Source organism: Syngnathus acus, chromosome 17, assembly GCF_901709675.1.
Source record: "Syngnathus acus chromosome 17, fSynAcu1.2, whole genome shotgun sequence".
Taxonomy (NCBI): Eukaryota; Metazoa; Chordata; class Actinopteri; order Syngnathiformes; family Syngnathidae; genus Syngnathus; species Syngnathus acus.
In genome coordinates, this window is record NC_051102.1 from 3,275,075 (window position 1) to 3,295,981 (window position 20,907).

General features: G+C 41.9%; 2 protein-coding genes across 3 annotated transcripts; both read left to right on the top strand.

Annotated features, from left to right (window-relative positions):
* The first annotated feature begins 390 nt into the window (after nucleotides 1–390).
* Nucleotides 391–11,735, top strand: LOC119137149 (E3 ubiquitin-protein ligase RNF31). Its single transcript, XM_037276228.1, has 24 exons — nucleotides 391–504; nucleotides 1,052–1,250; nucleotides 1,436–1,582; nucleotides 1,817–1,972; nucleotides 2,185–2,241; nucleotides 2,324–2,528; nucleotides 2,856–3,033; nucleotides 3,770–3,903; nucleotides 4,257–4,429; nucleotides 4,557–4,790; nucleotides 4,860–5,015; nucleotides 5,267–5,410; nucleotides 5,490–5,675; nucleotides 5,757–5,963; nucleotides 6,071–6,244; nucleotides 7,407–7,505; nucleotides 7,591–7,680; nucleotides 7,980–8,094; nucleotides 8,657–8,769; nucleotides 8,892–9,002; nucleotides 9,474–9,522; nucleotides 9,841–9,937; nucleotides 10,208–10,373; nucleotides 10,448–11,735. Exons 2-24 carry the CDS (start codon nucleotides 1,053–1,055, stop codon nucleotides 10,496–10,498), a joined length of 3,240 nt encoding a protein of 1,079 aa, XP_037132123.1. The 5' UTR covers nucleotides 391–504; nucleotide 1,052; the 3' UTR covers nucleotides 10,499–11,735.
* A 94-nt stretch (nucleotides 11,736–11,829) lies between these two features.
* xkr4 (XK related 4) lies at nucleotides 11,830–20,379 on the top strand. 2 transcript variants are annotated; one of them, XR_005100870.1, is made up of 5 exons: nucleotides 11,830–13,148; nucleotides 15,531–15,730; nucleotides 16,311–16,665; nucleotides 17,498–18,235; nucleotides 19,004–20,379. XR_005100870.1 is itself a non-coding variant. In XM_037276229.1 (4 exons), exons 1-4 carry the CDS (start codon nucleotides 12,454–12,456, stop codon nucleotides 18,096–18,098), a joined length of 1,851 nt encoding a protein of 616 aa, XP_037132124.1. In that variant the 5' UTR covers nucleotides 11,830–12,453; the 3' UTR covers nucleotides 18,099–18,326. The 2 variants fall into 2 exon arrangements, 1 of the variants encoding a protein (XP_037132124.1); XM_037276229.1 differs by lacking the exon at nucleotides 19,004–20,379 and having other exon boundaries at nucleotides 17,498–18,326.
* Nucleotides 20,380–20,907: the final 528 nt, after the last annotated feature.

Genomic DNA, 20,907 nt, shown 5'->3' on the forward strand with positions numbered 1-20,907 from the left:
AATATTGCAAATACTGTAGTCAACAAACCATGGATTTTTTCTCTCTACATTTTTCTGTTTTCCAGATGTTATTGTTTTTGTGTTTTAACAGGAATGTTATGATTAGTCAGGTGCGAGAATCAACATATACATAGTGAATAGTGACTTTTCATCCATTTACTGATACATGCAAAATAAAAAAATGTGTCTGAATGGCCTATTACTGTGTGGTGTATATTTCTTCTTTTTTTTTTGACAAATATAAGGATCACCAAAATCAAAGAAATGAAACAATGAAACATAAAATTACACGCAAAGTGTGCTGCAGTATTTGATATTCGATCTGACTTTTATTCATAATTATTGTGTGGCAGTAATATTTACGTTAGCATCTCTGGCGTATGACGTCACGAACGCACGCACCTGCTTCCGCTCTTATTTTCTCAGACCCCGAAAATATTGCACCTCAATACCGAGGACCGCGGAATCTCTCCGTTTTTTCTACGGTGTTGTTGTGACTAAAAGGTAGGCAGCTGCGCTCAAATATACTGCCTTATGTTGTAAAACACAGCCGACCGTGATTCCTTACGTTTGCATTAGTAGCTTGCTATAGCAAACACGTTCCAATCTGCACTATGAAATGACGCTCATAACAAAAAAAATGATACACACAATTCCATCTAAGGGTTTAATTTGCGGACTGTTGCCTGTAGCATATTATGATGTGTCTTCAATCGATTAAATAACGGATTGTCAATGCGTCGTAAATCAACGCGTCTTAAAGAGACAATCCAGCGATCTGAACATTGGCACGTATATGATAAGTGTATGTGCAAAAATGATGTCAGCACTAAAATCCGTGCCACTAAAAGAATCTGTAGTGATTTAAGGGATTTTGGGGGATGAGATTTATGGCAAACTGGTCCACCCACTTTTGGAGCACTTCCCCCCCCCCCCATCTCATTACGTCACAGGAGGCAATGCATATTGTTTCCTGGCTGAGTTTGCCATGTTCTATTGTCACCTAGTGTCTGAAAAGATGATTTTCTTTTATTTCATACCGCATATGTAGGATGCCCTCCCTATCGGAACAGCTGCAGGAGGCCCGGAGTCAGGCGGAAGTGTGTCTATACTCAGGCGGCAGGGTGGTGGATGTCCGAGCTGGTGTGATGGTTATGGCTAATCTTCCTTTACCGCCATGTTCCAAATACCACCACATTGCTGCTGAAACTATGGTGATAGAAAACAGCTTTGGTAGCAACAGAAAAGAGGTAACATAAATTGGATTGCATTCATTCACACATGCCAAAACAGTGTCCTCATGTTCCATCTGTGAAGAAATTGGGCTTCTAATAGTGTGTGTTTTGTTTTGATGACAGCACTTAAATTATTGTATTTATTTTTTTAATCTCAAATCTGTTTAGTGACTACTCCATATTTCTTGTCCTCTCTTCAGACACTTGCATCACTGCAGCGCTTATCTACAGCTTTGAACATCCTGGAAAAGTATGGATGTAATTTAACAAATCCCAACAGACCTAAATTCTGGAGAACTGTCAAGCACAACAATCCAGTGTTCAGGGCCACCGTTGATGCTATCCAGGTAACATACACATATGGACTGGAGGACTAAACTTTACAAATCTGAATAATCTACAAATTACAAATGTATTTCAAGTATTTAACAACATAAACAATTGAAAGGATGTTGATGAAAATGTACCAGGTATTCAATATCATGCAAATGTCATCCCATCTTTTCTCAGCCAATGTACTAAATCATAACAAACAAACAAACCATAACAAACCTTTGATTATCTTCTCTCTCTTCTTCCAGGGAGGAAGGGCAGTGCTTTGTCTCTACGGTTACTCCAATCAGCAGCCAGATGGGCTCAGCTTCCCCGAGGATGTCACAGATCCTGATGTTGGCAAAGTTGCAGCAATAACTCTGGAGGTGATGAGCCTAAGGATGGAGCTAGAAATGCTTATCAAGGTGTGCCCTTTTGTCTCAGTACATGTTTATCCTATCCAGAATGTGGTTGTGTTTGGAAAATCATTGAGATCCCCCAAATCTTTCCTTCTTTCACTATAAATGTATAAAAACAATTGTTTTAATAAAAAAGTATCAAATTGTTGTGTTGAAAGTTGTATCAGTTTTGACTTTTTATTTTAAAAAACATGTTTGTTTGTTTTATTTCATCCCAGGAGACGCATCCTCATCCGGAATTCTATGAGAGAATCATTCCTACTCTACGACACAAGGTCAGCAATGGTGATTTTCACTTGATCCCAAGCCTGTAGAGGAAGGGCATTAAATATCACCTAATATTTTCTCTATGTTTAGGATGTAGGTCTGAACACAGATGCTGTGGTCAGCCGTTCATCTTTCAGCTGTCGCAAAAATCATTCGGACAGCCAATCCAAGTCGCTTGCCTTCCCTCTTCACCATCACTCCATGAGGGAGAGCAACCAAGCTCGCTCACTCTCTTCCAACCATCAAAGTCTCAGGCCCATTCAGGTCTTGTTCCCTCCCTTCAAGAAACACCCAGGTGAGGAGACATAATATCAGCTTTACTGCGCTGAATTATTTCTTAGCGGTGAACACATTACAGTAGTTTACATTGTGCAAACAATGATGTGTATATTTAAAAATATTTGTATAAAATGATGAAAATGTGATGTTCAAAAAGCTGCCAGGATAATCCAGTGCTGAAATATTCAATGTTCAACTCATTATATTTGTGTATTTTTTATTGTTTAGTAAAAACCTTTTTCCCTTGGAAAAAATAAGTCATTGATTAGCACAATTGCTTCTTAAAGACAAAAAAGTTATTTGGAGCTATAATGCTAATGCCATTGTTTATTTTGCCTTTCAGAGAACTGCACCCTCTGTGGAATATTTCGCATCACTGTCCACTGTCTGACTTGCCTCCAAGGCATGTGTTCCGAGTGCGACAGACTATACCATTCCTACCCTGAAAGGGCCAAGCACCGTCGAACTGCTGTCACATCTTCCATTTCTTCCGCCACGTCTAAAAGTGAAAATAGTAAAAGGTTAGACTGAATACATTACGCGGTATATGTTACGCATATAATTGGCTCTGAATTGGAAGTTTTGTGTAAATATTGTATAATAGTTCAACCCCAAGATTCAAACAACACTTAGGTCTTTTAATCCTAAAAAGCCTAAAGGGAATACAGCATGTGTCAGCACTGACAACATGGAAGACATTTACTGGTACTCATCTCCCTTGTTGATCATTTCGACATGACCTATATTACCTTCTAAACGCCATAAAATCAGTAAGGTTGATGAATTTAAATGAAATATAAATCTATTATTGACACAGCATTGCTTGGTGTCGTTGTATGTAACCATTGGAAAAATTGCTGTGACTGAAATAATCTTTATAGGTCTGTTGAGACTCTAATCCAGGTGTGTCAAACTCGTTTTTGTCATTGGTGTCATAGTTTCCCTCGGAGGGCCGTTATATACGACGTCGTCTATAGGCTACACAACAATCTGATGAATAACTAGTTTTGAAATCAGAGACTAGTAAAAACTGTTCAAATAGTTTAAAAGATAAATGGGTATCAAAATTATTAGCAATAGCGCTATTTTTTTTTAAAAATTGTCATTTTCGTAATGACACAAAGTCGATGCATAATTTGTCTTCACGGGCCACATAAAATAATGTGGCGGGCCTCATCTGGCCCCCGGGCCTTGAGTTTGACACCTATGCTCTAATCTATATAATTAATTGACTACTGTTATGCCTTCCACTTTCAGTTCTTCCACCTGGCATTGCCTTCACTGCACAAAAGTCAACTCATCCCAAGATGTGCTGTGTGAGGATTGCGAGTGCCCTCGCTGTGAATCACTCGGCTCCGCTGCGGATGAATCTCCACCAGCTACCATCTCAGGTCTGTTTCATCGAGTGGTACCACCCACAATGTTTGTAATCTGATTGTTTTCATCCCAGTGTTTGTTTCGCTATATTATAAAATCCTCTGTAGATGAGGGGTGTCATTGCGGAACACATCATAGTTGTGCTTTCTGTTAAAGGGTTGTCATGACTTTGAAAATCAAATGTATAATGACCTCCTCAATTGATTATAAAAGTGATTGATTTTCTTTCATTTTTTTGGTACTGGTCTTTCATAGCTGATATTTTTGAGGGAATTGCTACAAAGTGTTTAAATTTGTTAACTTGAATTAAGTTGTGCTTGATTTCCGGAAAGCATGTGGTAATATAATTTTTAATGTTTTAATATAGAGTGGCAGTGTAAGAGCTGTACTATGGTCAACGCAGCCAGCAGCATTCTGTGTGAAGTGTGCGAAAGACCTCGTTTGGCTACACGACCTCCGGTTACCCCTTCACACCCTCCTATCACCCCACCCAGACCACCAGCGCCTGTACTGGGCATGCCTGGGGATCCTGACAGCCAGGTGGGAATCCTGAAGGATTTAAGAGTTTGAAATGTTGACTTGCATTTAATCACGCACATTTTTAATGGCAAATGTTTTCTGTGTTTTGTTTTTTGATCATCTTGTCATCATACGTCTCTCTGGCCAGTGGGTGTGTCAGTTTTGTACATATCTTAACTACTCACCTGCCACAGTTTGTGAGATGTGTGACCTCGCTCGTCCGGAGCCTGCACCTCTGCCGTCAAAACTCCGCCCTCCCTCCCCGGTCAGACGGGTCCCTGCTCTGTCAGTCAAACCCAAAGAACTGACGCAAGAAGACCCAAACTCCTGTAGGCAGCGGCAAATGAAGGAGGACGGGCTGAAGCTAATACAGCTGATTCGAGTAATACATTGCACGCTCCCATGTATTTGTATTGTAGTCTGTAGCATTTCCTTCTTCTGTCAATGGCAGGATGGGGAGAAGAATGGCATCAGCCCTGAGGAGGTGTACACATGCATTAAGGTCGCTAAAAACACCAGCATTCTGCCTTGCAAATGGTTGAAGTCCGAGCTGCCTCAGCAACTGGACAAGATCAGCTTGTTGTCAGCGATGCTCTCCCATCAGTTTGTATGTGACACAAGCAAACCCAACAAAACTCATTCAAGTCTGCAGCCAATTGAAATTGAAGTGAATCACGCGAAGCGGGGATTTATGGTAAATGTACTTTGAAGGCGTTTGTGTTTCTTGAGGATTGCCTCACACATCAAGTGTGAAATGACACAGTCAAGTAAATCTACTAAAGCTGCTGTGTGGCGATGCATAATGTGGAGAAAACAACGGTACTATGCCTTTTCGAATCAGCTGTACTCTCAACACAGAACAGGTCGTGTGAGGCTCCCACTGAGGATTCTGGAAAAGTTGCAGTCCAACTTTCTAGAGCAGAAGCCAAGCAGGCCTGGCTGACAACAGGAGGTGATTCTGAAAGGGCTGCCAGACAAGCCCTTCGAGACAGACTCAAAAAAGTAACAAATTGTTAACTTTGCTAGAAATACACTGCACCTTGATACTGGTGTAACATTTATTGTCACTTGCTTCCCCCAGGTAAAGATGCTGTGCTCGTTGGGCTTTACTGACGAGGCTCATTGTCATGAGGTATTGAGGAAGAGTGGAGGGGAGGTCAGAGCGGCACTGGCTTCTCTGCAGCGCCCCCTTCTGGAACCCTTTCATGAACGTATCTGGAGTGACGAGCCTGAGCCAGCAGTTGATATCAATCACCCTGACAAACAGGTGAGATGGTTATTTGAAAGTTACAGTCTTTATTTGTCTTGTGTCTGTCAACTTAACTGTCAAGTGATCTTCCACTTTCAGCGTATATGTCGGAGGTTACTAGCCGTATATGATCTACCCAGCTGGGGCCGCTGTGAGCTGGCACTATCTCTTCTTCAGGAGCACAATGCCTCCTACTCTCTGGAGGATGTAGTACAGGCCGTACGGGAGTCTCATGACAGGGAGTTCATCAAAAGAGTCCTGGCCAAAGAATGTCCCATCTGCCTTTCTGTTTTCCCCCATAGTAAGGTAATTGTGTCATTCTCTTTTTGTTGATGTGTAGATGAGTCAGTAGAAGGCTGCAACATGTTAACACGGATGAATGCACTTCAAAATATTTCTTCTCCTCTTTTCAGATGCAGTCCCTGACATCGTGCCAGTGTTCTGTGTGTTGTGATTGTTTCCAGCAGCATTTCACCATCGCTGTTAGGGACAAACATATCCGAGACATGGTGTGTCCAGTCTGTTGGGAGCCTGACATCAATGACCCTGAGGATCTCAACAGCTACTTCTCCACCTTGGATATCCAGGTAGATTTTATTTCGATGTTTTAATATCACCATTAAAGAAGCTGTCAGTGCTACTGGTGGGAGTAGCTATGGTATCGCTATATAGCTGCTTTACAGTGGCTCGATGGTTGTAGAGACTTAGTGGAAAAGAAATGACAGTTCAGGGAATCGGGGTTATCGCAAAGGTTGCGTCAGCGTGAGTGGCCCTACTTCCAGCATTTAGATCCCACAGGCATGCTTAATGAGATATGCAAGTATTGCTGAACAATGTCACACATGCATGTTAGTCATTTAGTCAAGTCAAGTTTATTTATATAGCCCTAAATCACAAACAAGTCTCAAAGGGCTTCACATATACAAAAAAATTGACAATTATTCTCAAACATCCCCTGATCTTAAACAGACTGAGCAGGTGCGTGTAACTTCACCTTATAAAAAGAAATTGTTATTATTAATATTTGTAATAATTTTATATATATACCGTATTTTCCGGACTATAAGGCACACCTAAAAACCTAAAATTTTCTCAAAAGCCTACAGTGCGCCTTATAGTCCAGTGCGCCTTATATATGGACCAAATTCCTAAATTTAAACTGGCCCGAAGCATTGTGTCATAAAATAAATCATAAGTGGCCCGCTGAAGACTATGAATCATTAATCAAAAATACTATGGATCATTATTTTGTGATTATAAAGTAATTTGTTGCGTCTGAGGTTGAAATGAAAAAGATAAAATGGAGAATGATTTGATTTGGATTAAAAATCTGACATGATGCATTAATGGTGCGCCTTATAGTCCGGTGCGCCTTATATAAGGACAAAGTTTTAAAATGGGCCATTCATTGAAGGTGCGCCTTATAGTCCGGTGCGCCTTATAGTCCGGAAAATACGGTATACAATTATTTTAAAAATTATTATTATTATTATTATCTTCAATTCTCTTCAGAAAACATCTGCAGTTACTACATAGATACATGTGCAGTGTGTAAGAACAGCCATGATCCCAAATACCATACCATAGGCAGAACAAAATTATTCCTTTAATGCTGTAATACATTCTTCCAAATAGAAATTAGTTGATACTATTTCAACATTATCCTGCGTAGTATTTACCCATGTGTAGAGTACTGTATATGTTCACATTATAATAGCATGTATCTGTCAATATAAATGTGTATTTCAGTTGAGAGAATGCCTGGAACCTGAAGTATATGAGCTCTTCCATAAGAAACTGACAGAGCAGGCCCTTATCAAGGATCCAAAGTTCCTGTGGTGCTGCCATGTAAGTTCTTCAAGAGTCATTATGCACTTGGAGAGACAAAAAAAAAGTATCCATGATCAACATCATCCACCTCTCTTCTTTACAGTGTTCGTATGGGTTCATCTATGATGGTGACCAGCTTAAAGTCACCTGTTTTCAGTGCCGCAACAGTTTTTGTGCTCAGTGCAAAAAGCCTGTAAGTAATGACACAAATTCTGCACACATCTGAGCCAGCCCTGTAAATTGTAAGCGTTATAAAATTGTCAAAAGGCTCTGTTGGTCTTACTGCAGCAGAGTAGGTGTCCCAATGTAAGACAGACAAAAACGAAGTCACGTTTATGTAGTGATCAGACGCTAAGCAGTTGTAAGAACAGCTTAGGCAGTTGAGCACTCGGTTTCCCCACACTAATTTGCCATACGGACAAAGGAACTTCATCAAGCTAGTGGGAACTGTTCCTACGCTTTACTTTTTTTTTTTCTCTTTCCTGGGTGCAGTGGGAATCTCAGCACGCTGGTTTATCCTGTGAACAATACCAGTCCTGGAAGAGAGAAAATGATCCAGAGTATCAGAAACAAGGCCTAGCTGGCTATTTACGAGACAACGGCATAAGTGCGTGTCACATACACAATCACAAATACACTAACAATATACTTACAACATTTACACACTTTGAAATTCAGTCTGCACAAAAGGCGCACCTTAATTAAAAGGCAAATCTTGGGGTTTTGAGAAAATTAAAGGCTTTTAAGTGTGCCTTATGGTGCGGAAAATACGGTAACTGAAAATTGTCCCCTTCCGAGACAAGAGCTCCAAACCAATTGAAGTGTCCCAGTTGGAAAGGATTCTTCTATATTCTTCTATGCTACTCCAATCAACTTGTATTAATGCCAAAGACAGGCTTGCTTTTAAAAAAGTTGTAACTGTTGTTCATTAGAAAGCACATTAAGAAAATCTTCTCGACGTAATTGTCTCTCCAGAACGCAGATCACATCATTGTGATTGTAGTCCTGCTTTAACGACTTTCAAAAAAGAAAATACTACATCCAGCCTCTCTTGTCCAACTTAAGGCCTCACTGTTTAACCCCTCAAACACTGTCAATTAATTTTTATAATAATAATAATATAATTATCGACCAACGCAACCTGCTTTAATGGATCCTTCTCTTTCAAGCTTGTCCGAACTGCCGCTTCCAGTATGCGCTGTCGAAAGGAGGCTGCATGCACTTCTGCTGCTCTCAGTGTCGTTACCAGTTCTGCAGTGGTTGCAACAACCCATTCCATACTGTAAGTTTGCAAAATCACCATTCAGTTGAATCAACTGTTCACAAGTACTATGAATATTGCGGGGTTTTTTTCATCCCAAATAATTCTATTTAACACAGACACTTTTCTGTTTTTGTTGCTAGACGTGCGCTGTGGATGAGTGCACTGTATCTGGACTACATGCTCATCACCCCAGGGATTGTCTCTTCTATTTGAGAGACTGGGAACCTTTGAGACTCCAGGCTTTATTGCAGGTGTCTGATTCCGATATTTTGCAATCTATTTACATGATGGACAAAGTGGCAATCTACTCACATTATGGTGAGTGGATGAATAAGTAAAACATCCTTCACTGGCAGTGTCTCCCTTGATAGACTTTTCACAGAGAGGTGCTTCTTGATCTTCTTTATAAGATATTATGTGAAGGCGCAAAATCAAGAAGGTGGGGAGCAGAAACGTAACATTTGATAAAGTCAGTCCTTAAAATAGTTTAAAAAAGGAGCCAAAACACATACTCGTTGTTACCAAACTGTATAAAATATTTCTGCTTTCTCCTATAATAAACCAGTCATGAAGGATTTTTTATTTTACTTGTTTTGTGTTTGATGATCATAATATTGTAAATAAAAAAGAAAGAGAGAGAGATGAAACCATTTGAGATCGTTAAATAGTTACTGTCACTATGAATTAGTAAATTACAAATATTTTCTTTTTTCTCTTGATAGAACAATGGTGTCGCATACAATACTGAGCCCCCTCTTGGAACAGAGACAGGTAGATGAACCGACTCACCACCAATAATAGGTTGGAAAAATGTATTCATACTATTCGAAGAGGCCACAACAGGGCCCCAAACATGGTAGACTAGAAAAAAAATCCTGAATATGCACCTTTATCTAGATCTACATCAAAAATTAGATAGGCTCTTGCATTATCCAGCTAACACATGCACACAGAATTGTAAGAAGTGAATCCAAGGGAACGTTCAAACACATATGCACTTTTTCATCAAGTTGGAAAAAAAATGTTTATCTTTGATCATCACTTTGATATTAGACATCATAATCACACACTTTGTTTTATCTTTCCAAGGGCTATGTGGCGTGATTGAGCAGAAGGATGATGGAGGCCAGCAACCTGACTCGGCCTGTGGAGCACAGACCCAAACTGGACATGCTGGACTGTGCGAGTATGAAATCTTTTTATTGCTACTCACGGAGGCATAATGCAAAGATATAATAACTCCCGTAATTTCATGTGATGAATGATAGTCAATATATGATAGTCATTATATGAATTTATTTCAACTTTCTATTAAAAAGGCTCACCTAAATGTGAATTATAGCTGCTCTCTGCAGTCACTGTCTGTACTCAGCCTCTTTGTATTGTCACTTTGCAAAGTTCCCATTCATCCATCTTAAATACGACTTTACTTTTGTGATGGTGTGCTACTATCCAGAAAGCATTATAGAGAGTACTTGGTCAGCTTGATCAACGGCTACTCCATCGACCCAGCCCGACTCTACAGCTCCAATGAACTGCTGCTAGCCTGCAGGAGGTACAAAGTAGATGACACCCGCAGGGATGCAGAGGATGGATTCACCTACTTCAGCAGACTGCTTGAGGTGAGCGTGGTTGGTGTGATTGTGAGATGGCTGAGTGAGTCAACATACCAAATATTTCTGTAATTTTTCTGCAGAAACTAATGGAAGAAGTCCCGCTGGGTGACAAAGTCCCACGCAAGAAATAACAAGAGCCCCATTCCATCGCTCATGCAATGGCAAAGCAAGTTTTTTTTTTCTTGTGCATAGCTCAAGGGCGCCACAAAACAACAAATATTACCCAACACCCCCCAATTTCTTCAGAAAATGCTCATTAACATTTATTATACAGTATGTTCCCTATGAGAGGTGTGGGGAAATAAGGGGGAACAATCGTAAATTTTCCAAAAGTCATTTATCTGGTCTGGCGCCTGGTGGTGTGTGGGTGGGAAGTCTAATCATATTTCAGGGGGTGGGGGGTATCAGCTGTATTTATAATATATATAACACAGGAGAAGTTGAAAGAGCAGAAACATCATTAATCCATGTCAACAGAGTCACAACAACAGCACATCAAAGCTTGAGAACTGTCAAATGATGGCTGTGGGAGTCGTGGCGTTAACAAACGGCACCCTTGTGGGGTTAACGGCTGCATTGTTACATCGGCAAGGAAAAAAAAACACTGAGGAAAAACCTTGGTGCTATCTGTAACTACGAATTTATCCCTCCGGACAGATCAGGATGGAGAACACATTGCTGGTTTGAAAGGGTATGTCAATGGGTGAATATAAGACACACATAGCCAGGGATTTTACAAATAGGAGATATATTTTGTGGTTTGACCTGTCATCCACACTTCCCCGGGGATTTCTTTAAATAACATTTTTCTGAAAACGCCAAACAAAGTGGAGATTTGCAGATATCTCTAGATCCTTGTTTGGCTGTGGACAGTTGTTACCAGTGAATTCTATATTTTAGGACTGTCCGTCAGCCAGTCTGTCAAGATTTCAATATTCACATGACATGGATTTTAGATTTCTAGATAGTGATTAATAATTCGTAAAGTTAGAGAAATGTGCCTCATCTACACCTTTATTCCCACTCACCAGTTGGTTTGGTGTAGATGTGGCTTTTTGAAACTAACACAGAAAGGGGGAATTTTTTTTTGTTTTTTTAAAGCCTGGCTATGTGTAGACAAAGCCTTTGTAAAGCACTTTGAGCACCATATGTTGTAGATAGAACCACTGAGTGCGCTCCGTTCCTACGCTGTAGAAAAATAAATAAAAGCATGACACGCGGACCAAAAAAAAAATCTGTGAAACAGCGAGTCCGCGAAAAGTGAACCGCAATATGGCGAGGCAACAGTCTATATTGAGACTACAATACAATGTAATTAAGCAGCGGAATGTTGTATTGTTTTTTGATGAATCATTAAATCAAATTGAAGTAATGTTGAAGTGTAAAGTGTTAAAGGGACATCTAGTGGATTATAGATTGCAACAAAATAAATCCAAAGCATATGTACTGTTGGATTCTGTGGTGCAAGGACTGAGAGAAAAAATATCCTTCGTAATTCAAATTAATTAATTTCAATGTTTTGATGTCACCATCTAAATCACTACATTTGCACCACGGCATTTGAGAATATATATAATAATTTTTACAAAGGAAAAACAGATCATTTCACCGCAAACCGTGGAGGGGGAAGACAGTCAGGGAGAGATGATGTCATAGTTTCTGGTCGCTCCCATTGAAAAAGCTGGTGGCTGCAGGCTTCCTCTTCTTCAGGCTCTCATCGTCGCCTCATCTGCTTCGTTGGCCTTGCGGGTTCCACCCGTGGAAGCACAACTTGAGCGGATGATCTTCCAGGCATAAAACGGAAAAACCCAGCTTTAAATGTCAGCCGAGGTCCGTTTTAAAGAAACGCACTTAATATGTGATTTGAAAGATGTCAACTCAAATCCTCCTTTTGTTTTTTGTTTTTTATTGTGGATTATGACCTGTCGCCTGTGTAGCGGAGCCGCTCCTGCCCAGAAAGGAGGAGGAGGTGGTGGGGGACAGAAGAGGAGGAGACGCGCAGAAGGGTGTCGACGGTGAGAGGAGACAGGGGTGGAGGAGAGAGGTGGGCGAAATAATAGACTAGTGTTATTACAAGCTGGTAACAATGGCTGCTAAATCGGACGGGGTCCTGAAGATGAAGAAGAGCGACGTGGCCTTCACGCCCCTGCAGAACTCGGAGTACTCCGGCTCGGTTCAAGGGCTCCACCCGGGCTGCCAGCCTGACTCCGCTGGCGCCGGGGACGCTGACTTCGTTAACGGGGAATCGCGTTGTTGTGGCGGCGGGGGCTCCAACACGGCTTGTCTTCGCTTGGGCAGGGAGCAGCAGAAATATACGGTGTGGGACTGCCTGTGGATAGTCGCCGCAGTGGCCGTGTATGTGGCCGATGTGGGCACTGATGTGTGGCTGTCAGTCGACTATTACCTCCAGCGAGACTACTGGTGGTTCGGCCTGACGCTCTTCTTCGTCGTACTGGGTTCCTTCTCGGTGCAGCTCTTTAGCTTCAGATGGTTCGTTCACGATTTCAGCACAGAGGAGGCGACGGAATCCGCCGCCGATTGCTCGCACATGGACGGTAATAAGCTGCTGAGTGGCTCGGCCTCACACGCTGATGTGAGCGCTCAGCATCCCCCGACCACGCCGCAGAGACAGGCGTCGACCGCGAGTAAGAACACTACGAACAACAGCACCAACAGCACCGCCATGGGAAGCCGGACTCGGAAACGCTCGGCCTCATACTCCTTGTGTATGTGGTTCTCTCAGTCTCTCATCCACATCTTCCAGCTGGGCCAGATATGGAGGTAGGATGCTTGTGTGGATGGATGTGCACTTGAGCAGAATGAACAAATGACCGCGACAAACCTCTTGGAATCTAAATGCCCTAGAACTAAGAACGATACCGATGCTAGCTTGGCATGCAGCTGCCATCTTTGCCCTTCTACACCAACACACAGAGCAAACGTTATGGGATGCTTTCACCTCTTGCCATTAAGGTAAACTAGGAACCTTTAATAAACGGTGCTGCTGTGCATTCTACTTTTGGGTCAGATATAGGAGTTGATTGTCACACACACCTCATGACTTCCTGATCACCTTAAGTCGGATCATAAATTTTAAATGGGTGCCAGATGTTAGACACGCCCACATTTATTAGGTAGCTAAATGCTGCGTAACATTCAACCCTTAAGATGTGATATGGGTCATCATTTTCATATTACTTGGATCAATAAAGGTAAATGCACATTATTATTTCTAATGCAGCCTTAGTTCTTATAATATAGTTAAGGCAATCCTTTTTACATGCATATATAGTTTTTCTTTTAATGGTATCCCTGCAGCCAAGTCTCTGTTTTGGTCACTTGATGACAGACTATTTTACTCAGAGTGTCTGTGCTGTTAAATTATTTAATGACTGTTGTCTTGTAATTGTAGTAGTACATTCACGTATAGGTGTACATTCCCTGTGACGGACTGTCGACCCGTGCAGGGTCTGGTCCGTTTCGAGCAAAGTCAATTGGGATTAGCTCCAGCTCCCGGAATACAAAATGGATGGATGCAAGATCCTTTCGGGGCCACTGTTCTCTTAACAAATTATAAACATGATCAACACACCAGATTGGATCTGCAACCTTCTACTGTATCTGCCAGTTTTGTTCCCACATGATCACATCACACATATGGCCTATTTTGTGAAAGCACATCAATATCTCATCCCTCTGTACCTTTCTGCTTGTACAGAACTTAATATGAATTTGTAATCTAGGCGTACTCCTTCCAAATGTACATACCGCTGCTGTGTTTAACCACTGTGAGTGTACTGCCACAATCCATTTAGGAGCATCTATTGCAATTAATTTCTTTATTAATTATGTAGTATGTATTTGATATACGCACAGGGCATCAGTACACACATTAGTACTCATGGAACTAATGGGTTTGTTAAGCGAGCCTGCTTTGTTGCAACACTAAGTTTGAGTTGTCATGGTGATTTAAGGAGGGGGGTGTGACTGCAGTTTAACAGCAGCTGTTCAAAGCCGTCATGGTAAAGTATCTGCATCAGGGAATCCCAACTGCATTAAATATTTCACCATGTATGCGTGTGTGTGTCCGTGTGCGAGTGTGTGAAAGGTGTATCCACTTCTTGCATTATTCATAACCATTTTGCAGAGGTCTCTCTGACCACGATACACTATGGAGTAGCGTTCATAACGCATTAAACATTTTCACCTTTTCAAATTAGCCGGATTAGCCACACGGTGTTTATTACCTTCAAAATCAACCTTCTTAGTTAGATAATACATTATATGGCACTCTTAATAGAAAAAAAAATAGAAGTGTTGGACAATTGATGGATTAAGGGAATAATCACAGATGTCTTTATAGTACGCAATTTACAATGGTCCTTCAGTATAACAATAATACCTGACTGCACTTTTATAATCTCTTGGGTCATAGAAGAAAGCATCTCACAATTTATAGAATATTACTTTACACAGTTCATCGAATGCTGACTAACAGACCAGCTTCACACTCACACTTGATGAAATGAGCGGGTATCACTATTGCACTGCACAAAATTTCCAAATCGATTTAAATGGATGAATGATTAAATTGCAGTACTGTAATGCTTGATAAATGTCAGCTGCTACTTGAGAGAGAATATGCTGGATGGATGAAATGGTGTTGCCATGGTAATAGTGACTGTTCTGATACGGATGGCCTTAGTGCGAGGCTGAAATGAAAATGAGACATCACTTTCCTCTTCACTGGATGTGACAAGCAGTCAGAACTGGGACACCTTCGGTTAAATTGCGAATGTAGCTAGAATGGCAGAGCAGACAGTCAGCTCAGTCTCTGCACACATAAACACACAATGAGACAAGTGGGAGCAGAGAACATGCTACAGCTTTGATACCCTCGCACCAGATTATATTTTCAGAATATTTATTGACAATGGCATTTAATTTCTTGGCCCGTTAGCTGACTGCTAAATGCCGGAATATATTGGTGATAAGAGATCATGAAATATGTGTAGGAGGTAAAGGCAGAGGACAAGACAGAGAATGCAAGTCACAAATGCAAAAAAAAAAAAAAAATCATTGCAGTATTTTCACAACATTTAATTCATCACCAAAATTCTGGTATTATTATTATTTTTATTATTATTATTTTTTATTTTACAGGTACCTCCATACTATTTATCTGGGCATTCGGAGTCGTCAGAGTTCTGACACTGACCGGTGGCGTTACCATTGGAGGATGATCTATGAGTTTGCAGACGTGAGCATGCTGCATCTACTGGCCACTTTTCTCGAGAGCGCTCCACAGTTGGTGCTACAATTGTGCATCATAATACAGACACACAAACTTCAGGCTGTGCAAGGTAAGAGAAAAATCTCTGCAACAGGCAACCTCTAAATGTTGACCTCAAATTACACTTAATCTGGGAATCTCATCATCATTGTAATCATCATCTCCTTATTCTGTACTTCATAGAAAATGAGTTACATTTAAAATATATCTCTTTAGATCTTTAGAACATGTGATTGGCTGGACCATTCTAGCAGCTTTATTTTCATTTGTGGTGATTATGTTTTCCTCTCAAAAAAAAAAAATCTTTCCGGCCTGTTTAGTTTACCCAGCAGAAATTCTCAGGCCAGATCATTCAAAAAGCTTTCTTCATCTTGTCGTTAATCCTAAATATATGATGTGCTGGACATAAAGCACACAATGTTTAAATCGTATTAAAAGCTTATATTGTGCCAAAAAAAAAAAGAACATTTGTATTTGTGCTCACCAGCAGATGAAAATAAGTGTCTTGTCATTTTCACAGTAGATTCATCCCTCTTATTCAGAGTTGAATGCAGTATGACTGATGGGGAAAATACTTCATTATTTGTTTGTGCTAAGCTTCAGCAAACACCTCCGTCATGGAGACAATGCGAAATGTGTTTGTGTCTCAGGTATGACAGCAGCAGCCTCCCTCGTCTCCCTTGCCTGGGCCCTTGCCTCCTATCAGAAGGCCCTGCGAGAATCTCGGGATGACAAGAAGCCCATCACCTACCTAGCTGTCATCATTCAGTTCTGCTGGCACTTCTTCACTATCGCCGCAAGGGTCATCACTTTTGCCCTGTTTGCGTCCGTTTTCCAACTTTACTTTGGCATCTTCATCGTGCTACACTGGTGCATCATGACCTTCTGGATTGTCCACTGTGAGACGGACTTTTGCATCAGCAAGTGGGAAGAAATTGTGTTTGACATGGTGGTGGGCATTATCTACATCTTTTCCTGGTTCAATGTTAAGGAGGGACGGACAAGGTGAGAAGTATGCTTATTAATAATCTAAAAATAATCATATTTACAGTTATTATTATTGCTGGTAGACAGCCAAAAGAATTTTGATTTTTTTTTCAAAATCAAGCGTCCATCTAGATCAGGGGTCTCCAAACTACGGCCCGCGGGCCAAGTGCGGCCCGCGGTCCAGTTTTTATTGGCCCGCAGCAAATTCTGAAAACATAATTAAATATGGCCCGCACAAGAAGCTTGAGCTCAACTCTGTTGCACTTCTCAGTTTCCACACTAGATGGAGCCCGCCACACAAAGCGTTTGACGTGCCATTAGCACCCCCCCCCCCCCCCCCCGGAAGAGAAGCGAACGCGCAGCGTTTGACGTCCCCTTAGCACCCCCCCCCCCCCGGAAGAGAAGCGAACGCGCAGCGTTTGACGTCCCATTAGCACAACCCCGAGAAGAGATGCGAACGCGCAGCGTTTGACGTCCCATTAGTGGTTCCAAAAACCACTCGCGATAAGTGAAATCTGCGAAGTACGGTCACCAACAAGAAGTACTGGGCAGGCTAACGAGTTAGCGGAAAGATGCTAATTCGCGATCGTGCTAACACGGACTTCTAAAGGAATGTAAACGAACATTCGGAGCAATACTACATTGTCCTAAAGGTTAGACACGTTTCCTCAATTTAGAAGTTTTTTTTTTTTACTTTTAAATGTCTTTTTAATTTGGAAAAAAAATCCGCGATGTAGTGAAGCCGCGATAAACGAAACGCAAAGTAGCGAGGGATCACTGTATACTGTATGAGGGAGAACATCCTAATTAAAAATAATAAAGTTATTCTCTATTTTGTGTCGTTGCACAGGTGTCGTCTTTTCATCTACTACCTGGTGATACTGGTGGAGAATGCGGCTCTCAGTGCATTGTGGTACATCTACCGCTTACCTCACCCCACTGACTCCTTTGCTGTGCCAGCACTCTGTGTCATCTTCAGTAGTTTCCTCACAGGGGTGGTTTTCTTGCTCATGTACTATGCTTTTTTCCATCCAAACGGGCCTCGTTTTGGTCACTCGCCAAGCTGCCAGCGCCTTGATCTGGATGCCACGACTCAGTTCTCCACACTACCGTCTGAGGGTGGCACCAATTCTCTGCGCTCCAACCGGGGAGCCACCACAACATTAGAGCGCGACGCTGCAAAATATACGGAAAGGGATGGTTGCATGCCAGTGTTTCAGGTGCGACACACCGTGCCATCTACTCCATCATCTCGTGCGCCTCGCCTCGATGAGACCGTCATCAAGATTGATCTCTGTCGGAACCGCTACCCAGCCTGGGAGCGCCACGTCCTCGACCGTAGTATACGAAAGGCAATTTTGGCCATAGATTGCTCGCTGACTCCTCCACGGCTGCAGTATAAAGATGATGCCCTGGTACAAGAAAGGTTGGAGTATGAAACCACATTATAATGCTCTCTTAACTCCACCCAGCAGCCAGAATCAGCAAAACAGACTGTGGCACGTGACTCCCCATTTCATCTCTCTCCCCCTACTTTCTTCGTCAACTCAGTGACCTTCCAATGAAAAATCCAACAATCAGAGGAGAGGTGAAGCTCATCACTATCTCCTTTGTATTTTTACTTGTCTGGTTATTTTTACTTGGGTTCATCAGGGAAATCCTGTGTGGTATTAAAAAAATGCATATCAACATCCATCCATCCATTTTCTGAACCGCTTAGTCCCCACGGGGGTCGCGGGAGTGCTGGAGCCTATCCCAGCCGTCATCGGGCAGTAGGCGGGGGACACCCTGAACCGGTCGCCAGCCAATCACAGGGCACACAGAGACAAACAACCATTTGCACTCGCACTCACACCTAGGGACAATTTGGAGCCTTCAATCGCCTACCAAGCATGTCTTTGGGATGTGGGAGGAAACCGGAGTGCCCGGAGAAAACCCACGCGGGCCCGGGGAGAACATGCAAACTCCACACAGGGAGGGCCGGAGGTGGAATCGAACCCGCACCCTCCTAACTGTGAGGCGGACGTGCTACCCAGTGCGCCACCGAGCCGCCTTGCATATCAACAGAGTACTGAAAAACTCAAAAACCCCAAGAGACTTACGTGACTTGGGCTGAGTTCAACAAATCCATAGGGATATCCTTATCCCTCCAGGGTCCAAGTCATCAGATGTTACACGTGTATACCTATGTGACACTTGAATTTCTGAGGAAAGATTCCCTGATTCCCTGATTCAAAACTTGAAAAACTCATGTATGTCTTACTGTGCAGGTGTCCTCATATTAGAGAGTTCTGATGACGTGATGTTGTGTACACCTCTCATCAATTTGACGACAATATCTGTTCCCTTTTCCTAGTGCCAAAACGTTTCCTTGGAAATATTGAAGATGTGGAGCGCCTCATACAGTAGATGGCACAGTAGTCTCTCCACAAGTGCAGACTTTTAATCGTCTTAGCTCATTCTAGAAGAAGAAGGTCAAGTACTTGAAGACAATGGTTAAAGTAGCACTTATTTACAGTTGTCAAACCTGGCTGAAAGAAAGGGTGGAACAAAAAGTTGAACACAAAGATCCACAGCCTCTCTCTCTCCAACTCGCCGATTGCCATGGGGGAAAAAAAACCCTTCCTGGCACCTCAAGTCCACAATAAAGAACAGCTTTCTACACTTAAGTGAGCTGAAGTTCCACCTTGTGAACGAGAGCAGCAGAATTGAGGACTGTGGTGGATGCCATTTGAAAAGAAATGACGCGTGGAGAATCCAAAAGATACAGCCAGGAAGGAAGCGCTTGCAACGCCAAATCGAAGCAACCGGGATGTACAATACTTCTATACAACATGCAGCATTTTCTTACCTTTTCAGATCAGTAGTGGGTACTGAAGTCATTGTTATTCTTGTTCTGTATGTCCAAAAGTCTTAGATCACCATTACAGATGTTGTTTTAGTAAGTACAATGTTGGTGAGTAAAACACAGGCCTCAAACAAGGCCAAGCTGTGAAGAAAAATAACTAAACCTAAGTATCACCAACAAAGTTCTTCCTTGGTCTGCCCGTCCTTTACTCATTTTCATGACGATTGGTCAGCTATTTTTTTTTTTTATCCTGTTCAGATTGATGGCTGCTGTAAAAAACAAGATCATTAGAAGAAGAAAGCTCAAGGTGGCCTAAGACTTTGCACAATACCGTGTGTGTCTGTGTGTGCGTGCGTGCGCGTCTGTACGAATTTGTGTGCAAATATATGGACCCCTTTATGGCCTACGTCATGATGACGTCAGTGTAAACTGGAGGCAAAGTGAAGTTGAAATATGCCAACTTGCGTTTTCAAGCATGCTAAATCATTTTGCCTCCAGCTAAGCCCAAAATGATGCCACATTGTTTACAAACTCAAAAGGGGGTTTAACTACTGTGACTTGCCATGCCCCTTGTGGAATTGAATGGGATGGTACTGCTGACTTGAAAAGACTTAAGATAATAGGCCACAAGTTGAGCAGGTTGTCCCCCGGCCCTCTCACTTCCTGACTCCCACAGTGATGATATTTGAAATAGAATACATCTTCCAGGGTCAAACGTATATGCCATCGCAAACTTTTGAATATAGTTCAGGTGATAATTTAAGTAACACTTAAACATTCCATACTTTCCTCGTATGGGAATCTAACGAAAATTTCCCCAGACATCTGGAAAAGCTACAATAGGTATTGTAGACAAAATCAAGAAGTGAGGCATACAGTAATCCCTCGTTTATTGCGGATGATTGGTTCCAAAAACCACCCGCGATAAGTGAAATACGCGAAGTACGGTCACCAACAAGAAGTACTGGGCAGGCTAACGAGTTAGCGGAAAGATGCTAATTCGCGATCGTGCTAACACGCGAAAACGGACTTCTAAAGGAATGTAAACGAACATTGGGAGCAATACTACATTGTCCTAAAGGTTAGACACGTTCCCTCAATTTAGAAGTCTTATTTTGACTTTTAAATGTTTTTTTTTAATTTGAAAAAAAAATTCGCGATGTAGTGAAGGCGGGATAAACGAAACGCGAAGTAGCGAGGGATCACTGCATATAGTGCATTTCCACCTCTTTCCTAACTATCCCAACCTAAAAAAAAACACACATTCAGGGAATGCTGGGATGTTAAAGTAAGCACATGATCACACAATGTAATTTTCTCATTTAGTCAAATACAGCCCTTACCCAAAGTAGCTTCCATTTTTTAAATGGTTTTTGCAATGTATACAATATTGTTATTTTCCAAGGAAAGAG

Excerpts from the sequence above, each read along its gene's own strand:
- xkr4 (XM_037276229.1), top strand. The coding sequence starts at position 12,454 with ATGGCTGCTAAATCGGACGGGGTCCTGAAGATGAAGAAGAGCGACGTG. Across the intron at positions 13,149-15,530 it reads CAGCTGGGCCAGATATGGAG|GTACCTCCATACTATTTATC; the intron begins GTAGGATGCTTG and ends TTTATTTTACAG. Across the intron at positions 16,666-17,497 it reads GTTAAGGAGGGACGGACAAG|GTGTCGTCTTTTCATCTACT; the intron begins GTGAGAAGTATG and ends GTCGTTGCACAG.
- LOC119137149 (XM_037276228.1), top strand. The coding sequence starts at position 1,053 with ATGCCCTCCCTATCGGAACAGCTGCAGGAGGCCCGGAGTCAGGCGGAA. Across the intron at positions 5,016-5,266 it reads CGATGCTCTCCCATCAGTTT|AACAGGTCGTGTGAGGCTCC; the intron begins GTATGTGACACA and ends CTCTCAACACAG. Across the intron at positions 9,938-10,207 it reads GGACATGCTGGACTGTGCGA|AAAGCATTATAGAGAGTACT; the intron begins GTATGAAATCTT and ends GCTACTATCCAG.